Source organism: Centroberyx gerrardi, chromosome 16, assembly GCF_048128805.1.
Source record: "Centroberyx gerrardi isolate f3 chromosome 16, fCenGer3.hap1.cur.20231027, whole genome shotgun sequence".
Taxonomy (NCBI): domain Eukaryota; kingdom Metazoa; phylum Chordata; class Actinopteri; order Beryciformes; family Berycidae; genus Centroberyx; species Centroberyx gerrardi.
In genome coordinates, this window is record NC_136012.1 from 26,596,721 (window position 1) to 26,603,384 (window position 6,664).

Genomic DNA, 6,664 nt, shown 5'->3' on the forward strand with positions numbered 1-6,664 from the left:
ATCCTAATATGCGTTTGTCTCATTCAATTTTAAACGATTACAACTAAATCTTGTAAATTAGTAGAATAAAAAGTTAAATATTATATCCCAAAAAGTCCACTTTCTGGAAATTGAGGGGGTCCGTGCCCCCTCAGTTTGAATGGGCACGATGCCTCTGACTCTATGGATCCAACCCAAGGAGAACTTTGTCTTTTTCTCTTTCCCCGCTCCACAGGGAGGTCAGAGGTCAGAGGTCAGAGGTCAGAGGTCAGGCTCAGCTACAGACCAACACTCTGAAGCTGGTAGGGATTCAGTGACTTGCTCAAGGCCATTTCAGCAAGGTGGATGCTCACTGTTATGGGGGCTTGAACTCCTGTCTTATAACACAATTGTTGTATATTATATTGTATATTATGTTCATTACCTTTACTCTATGTTAGTAGCTATTTCCTTTATTCCTTTATTACCTTGTACTTGACACATACTTTACTTCTTTGGCATTGTCAGTCAATTGCTGCTGTGGCACCTGAATTTCCCCAAGGGCATCAATAAAGTGCTATCTTATCTTATCTTATCTTATCTTATCTTATCTTATCTTATCTTATCTTATCTTATCTTATCTTATCTTCCAAAGCTAAGAAAGAGTCACACAAACTGAAAAAAATCTTAGAAATTATTAGAATAACAGCAGTACCACTCCTGTTAGATGCAAAGAGAAATTAATTTCATGTATTTACGCCAGTCTATGCCAAGGTGGACAGGCAGGACTGGGCTAAAAATAGGGCTATCCAGATGTTAGATGGATCCCCCTGTCCCGCCGGCGGGCTCCTCGGTGCTGGGGAGCGCCAAGGTGTCGCGAGGCGCGGCGTACTCGGCCATGTTGGGCAGTCCGTGCGCCACGCAGCAGCTGAGCGCGCTGCGGAAGATCTCCATATCGTGGGCCTCGTGCCACTCGTTGGCGTTCTCATCGTACCGCTCCACGTTGAAGCAGGTGGTGAAGCCGTTGAAGCCTCCGACCACGAACAGCTGGTCGTCCACCACCTCGATGCCAAAGTTGCTGCGCGGATTCAGCATGGTGGGCAAGGCGCGCCACGTGTTGGTCAGCGGGTTGTAGGCCTCGGCGCTGCGCAGGCGGTTGGCGCCGTCGAAGCCGCCCACCTAGGAGAGGAGAGGTGGATTATGGGTCAGAGGTTTCAAGCGGAGGTGGGGCTGGCGTTGCGTTCATGAGCTATGTGCAGTGGTTCTCAACCTTTTTGCCTCGTGACCACTTAAAACGAAGCGATGCATACTCGCCACCCCCGTTAAAGACTGTCCAACCAGAGAATGATTTTCCCTTTTCAGGTCTTTTCATTTGATTGTCAGAGGAGGCAGAGAGGCTGAAAACTATTCAGTATTTCACAAGAAAAAAGCAACAATTTGAGAAAAACAGAAACAAATAGACATAGAAATATGTAAATTAATAAGAAAAAAAATAAGAATGACACTGACTGACTGATTTTTAAAAAAAGGCCAATATCTGCCCGATATATCGGTCTAACCCTACTTGAAAGCACTGGCACCCAAACCCTCCCAAACATTCCCTGACAGTCCTCTAGTGTCGGAGTGTTTGAGCGTTATATGAGTGTCATCAGTGTTTGCGTGCTCCTTACTGCGTAGACGTGCTCGCCGTAGGCGATGACGCCCAAGCCGCTGCGCCTGCTGCTCATGTCGGCGATCGGCGTCCACTGGTTGGTGTCTGGGTTGTAGCACTCAGCTGTTTCCAGGCACTCGTTCCCGTTGAAACCACCGCAGATGTACACCTAGGGAGAGTTAAAGGGGCATTCTTTTATAGACCTCTGCTGGTAACCAGGAGGAATTACAACAACATCGACTGTAGGCCTCTGGCTCAGCGTACGGTGGCCTGTAATTGACGCAAACAATTAAGTCACATTTTCACAACAGAGGGGAGTAAGCAACTAATTAGAGCAGAGATCCAATAGAAACATCTAGTGAAGAGGTAATTTATCTCCATGCTAAATGCTGGAATAATAAAACTGCTTTGTCATTTGCTTTTTTGGCTTGAGAATGAGGCTTGAGAACCTTCATAGATTAAATGATTTTTCGATGCTGCCCCTCTCTCTCTCCCAATCTGTCTTTCTATACTTTAACTGTCAAATTAAAGCGAAAATGTCAAAAACCAAAAATGTGCGAGGGGTTCTACTTGTGCTGATATTAGATAATGTACAAATTTGCTGATGTTTGATCTCATTATTGCCTAGGTTAACATTAACTTACTTTGGAGAACATTAACTTTAGGAGAAATTGATTTTGGCTTGCACATTATTGAACACAGAAGGTGAAAAAGTGGTTGGTGATGCCTTTACACTCTACTAGTTAAGGTGCACCTTAAGTCTTCATGGTGCAACTTAACAAAGACACAAGCTAACTTGTTTCAACATGACGTTCATGTGAGTGTAAGTGTAGCTCAACAATAGTTATCAAGGGAGAAGCCAGTTTGGGAGACAAACTGGCAGTATTCCAGTCATGCTTAAGCTACAGCTGTTTTTTGAGTTATTTCTAGCTCCTTCCACCTTGCCGTAGAGTATCGTGGCGCTGGCGTCGCTCCTCTGCTCATGCATGGGCGGGAGCACAGTCCACTGGTTGGTCTCAGGATCATAGCGCTCGGCACTGTGGAGCCGAAAGTGTCCGTTGTAGCCTCCCATGGCGTAGATATTGCCATTCAGTACCGCCACGCTGACATAGCAGCGGCGATCATGCATGGACGCCACCTCGTGCCAGGTGCGGGTACTGAGGTCGAACTTCCGCACGCTGTTGAACTGCTCAATGCTGTCGAAGCCGCCAACACAGTAGACGACGCCATTTAGGAAAGCGGCGCCATGGTAAGCCCGGGGAGGCTCCTCATCGTTCGTTACATTGACCCAGAGCTCGGCGCGGGGATCGTACACCTCAATGCCGTTGGTTGGAGTGCCGCCGCTCCAGCCTCCGATGGCCAACAGGACGGCATGAGGCAGGCGCGGGCGGGTCAGAGGGTTGGAGGGTCTGTTGATGGTGATATCAAATATGGCCCTCTGGGCGCTGATGATGACCGGCTTGCACTCTGCGTTGTCCTTAACCAGAGTGTTGTTCTTCACCTTGTTGATGAAGTAGTCGGCGGTCATCAAGGCCAGGCGGACCTGGACAGAGACGAGAAGACACAAGTTAGAAATGAAGCATTCTAAACAGTTTTTGTGAGATGAGGCAGATATTTGGGAATATATTCTATAATTCTATAATATTACAAGCACGCAGGAATATTTGTTGCATTTGTCATCCGTAGCTTTGACCTTTGCACTGCTTGCACCAAATATTTGATGTAGGACTTAAACTTTATACTGTAGTGTTGAGTCCGGTCTCTTTTCACTTTTCTGACGTCTTGGACTCTCGGCCATAATTTGATGTTGACTTGCATTTTTCCTGCCTCCCAAATTCAAAGATATATTTTTCTCCACCTGGGCCACCTTCGGTTTTTTTTCTCTCCAGCACTACAGAAAAAAATGGATTACATCTAATTCTAATATGTGGCAGTCCTCAAACTTCTTATCCATTGATCAGTTGGATGGTGATTAGTGCACAGCTCCTGCAGATAGATCTATATACTGTATGTCTGTTCATCCTATTTATGTATTTGGAAAGACCTGCACACTGTTTATTATCTATTTTGGTTTTGAATAGGACTCAATTTGCTCTAGTCTCAGTCTTGACTTGGTCTCGACTCCCTTTGGACCCGGTCTTGGAAATGACTTGAACTCGACTAAGGTGGTCTTGACTAACACCCTGATTATACAATTGCACTCAGGCTAAGACCATCATCTAAATGCCAAAAATGTTAAAATAAACTAGTGACTAGAAAATAGTGACAGCTGCCTTATTGTCCATCCCTCAGTTACCTTGGGCAGCAGCACGGAGATGTGACCTTCACGTTCCTCAGGCGAGTGGCCGATCCAGCGGAGCACGGCCTCGAACGCCATGCTCTCCTGCCTCACGTTCAGATCGTCCCGCTCGAGGATGTCCGTCAGCTGCTGCAGAGAGAGTGCCAGGAACTCTTCGGAGGCGTCGACGATCTCCTCAAAGTGGCGTAGGATGAACAGAAAGGCCTTGCTCCTCAGGTCCGGGCAGTAGTAGACGTCCACGAAATTCCAGATGCCGATGCAGTTCTCCGGGCAGAGCTGCGCCTCCAGGAACTCGCAGCAGGAGCGTACGACGCCCATGACGCAGAGCTGGTCCGCCGCCACCAACAGCTCCTCCACGTTCTCCTCGGTCACCGGGACAGAGCGGGTGTAGGCGAACTCGATGAGGAGGCGCATCATGTCGGCCGACACACCGGGGATGTTGTACAGCCGCTGCTCTTGGGGCGTCCAGCCATGGGTGAAGAGAGCGCTGTGGGACCAGGATGGAGAGGAAAGCAGGGGGTTATTTTATGTTATGTTATTTTCTGTCAAGATGTCCTATATGTGCACACACAAACACACACACACACACACACACACATACATACATGCATGCATGCATACGTACAGTACGTAGATAGACACAATCTGGCCCTGGTTAACTGCAGAAAATTCAGTGAAATACAGTCCTGAACATCAATTAAAGAGTGATTTAGTGAAAAAGTGATTGTTCATGCATGCACCCACACATACACTATACCACACACACACAATCAGGCCTCATATCTTAAAAGGAAAAATACCAGTATCATTAACAGTTATAGCCCATTTACTTCTGTCTACGTCCAGTTTACATTTCTCCCAATCGTTTTGCAATGCATGCTGAATGTAATTAGATTTTTTAGCATTTTCTTGAACTTGGTTTTTGTCGTTAGGCCTATATTTTTTGACCCCCAAAATGAAAAGATGTGAATGTGACAGTAAAGTTTTAGAGGCAAATTACTTCTTCTGAAGGGAGACAATTATGCTGACTGTGCCGTTAAATTTAGAGTGTTCTTAAAAAATGCTAGTAAGTTACTATCTGTGATGTGTTTGCTCTCTCTTGTATTCATCTGTTTTTTAGGTCCTTTGTTGTTTGTAAAGCATTATGTGACAAAGCTGTTTTGTTAAAAGAGCTGTAGGAAACAATGTGACTTGACTTAGAGAGAGAGAAGGAACGCAGTAAGAAATGACACAGTGAGGCCGTTATCTGGTTTGTTTTTTCATTTTGGAAGCATGCTTTTGTGTTCCTTCTTATTTAAACAGAAGAACTTCACCGACATCTCCTCGCTGAGATCACCAACTCACCGGAAGTATGAGCTGCAGCTGCAGAGGATGATCTTGTGGGTGTCGAATTCAACGTCATCGACTCTGATCACCGCGTCACACAGTTTCCCCTCCAGACGCAGCTCATTAAACACTCTGTTTGACGCCTCGTCTTGTTCGTTCATTTTGTTCTATCGATCAATACCTTATCATTTTCTCTATTCTTTAGGCTCTGGATGATTTTGTCCTTCCCCTAGACAGGTTTCACCAGCTTGTCTGCATGTGAGAATCATGAACCTTCAAGCATCTCTTGGTCAGATTCTGTGGCTCTTTATTGCATCACAAAGCCTCACGATAAGCAGAAATTAAAGCAGTGGATATTATAGTAACACAGAAATACAACTAAAAAGACAATTTCATTATTTTCATTATTTATTTTATAGTGTGGTACCGTTTTTACTCCAACAACTCCCTACTATAATGTAATTAAGGCCATGAAAATAGAATAAAATTGTCATATGGAGATTTTTATTGTGCATTTTTGCTCCAAAGTGGGTTTTTGACTGCAGTTATAGTAATATATGCCAAAATGCAATAAAACAGTTTATTTTATATATATACTGTATATATGACATTGCCATGCATCAATAATATAGCTTATTTTGTTAATTATGTAGACACAGTGGGCCACTAGACATGTGTTAGGCTATTTTGATAAGTGTATGCAACTAATTTCTTTGTTATATCAGTTTAAGATACATTTTGCTGGTAGTCTGCTATCTTTCCATATATTGATTAACAAAACCCATTCAAATATATCTCTCATTTATATAATATCTATGGTTAGTGGCTTCAACTTGGAAATTGTCAGGTTGTCTGAGCATTACAGTTAACTTTAAGCTATAATCTTGTCCCATATTATGCACAAATTAAAAATGTTGTTAACTATGGGCTTAAAGCAGTGATGACCATGAAGCAAACAAAACTGAAGACAATTACAATTTCGGAAAAGTGATAATTTATGTCTTATATTGTGGTTATGATTCTATTTTGATGTAATTTGCGGTCTGTAATTTATCAGTCTGACACATGTCTAACCTCTCAGATATAAAATAAATGGGGATTTTTAGTCGCTTTTCACTGGTGATATTTCATGATTATCCAGATTGTGTAATATATCATACCTCTGTAATCCATCCCCCTCTCTCCATGTTATTAGCACCTTCCACTAATAAATTGGCACCAGTGTTCCCATTGAAAGTCCTTGATAGTTTGTGGGCTTGAGAAAAATAAACTAAGGCCTTGAAAGTTTTTGAAAATAAATGGATGGCTTTGAAAGTGCTTGGTTTTTAATGAAAGAAACCCAAATTCATCCATATGCCTAATTTCTCTCAGTCCTATAGGATTAACACTTGACATCCTGACGACAACCCTGCGGGAGATTTGCGTTGATA

General features: G+C 43.6%; 1 protein-coding gene across 1 annotated transcript; it reads right to left on the bottom strand.

The window, feature by feature from the left end:
- Window positions 1-774: 774 nt before the first annotated feature.
- LOC139914076 (kelch-like protein 10) lies at window positions 775-5,395 on the bottom strand. The gene is made up of 5 exons (XM_071902274.2): window positions 5,253-5,395; window positions 3,906-4,395; window positions 2,550-3,152; window positions 1,629-1,778; window positions 775-1,137 (listed from the first exon to the last, which is right to left on the bottom strand). The coding sequence occupies exons 1-5, from the start codon at window positions 5,393-5,395 to the stop codon at window positions 775-777; spliced, it is 1,749 nt and encodes a 582-aa protein (XP_071758375.1).
- Window positions 5,396-6,664: the final 1,269 nt, after the last annotated feature.

Bases quoted from the DNA above. Each gene is read 5' to 3' on its own strand.
- LOC139914076 (XM_071902274.2), bottom strand. From the start codon at position 5,395: ATGAACGAACAAGACGAGGCGTCAAACAGAGTGTTTAATGAGCTGCGT. The intron at 4,396-5,252 runs GTGAGTTGGTGA...CTGGTCCCACAG, and splicing joins AGCTGCAGCTCATACTTCCG to CGCTCTCTTCACCCATGGCT. The intron at 3,153-3,905 runs GTAACTGAGGGA...GTCTCTGTCCAG, and splicing joins TCTCCGTGCTGCTGCCCAAG to GTCCGCCTGGCCTTGATGAC.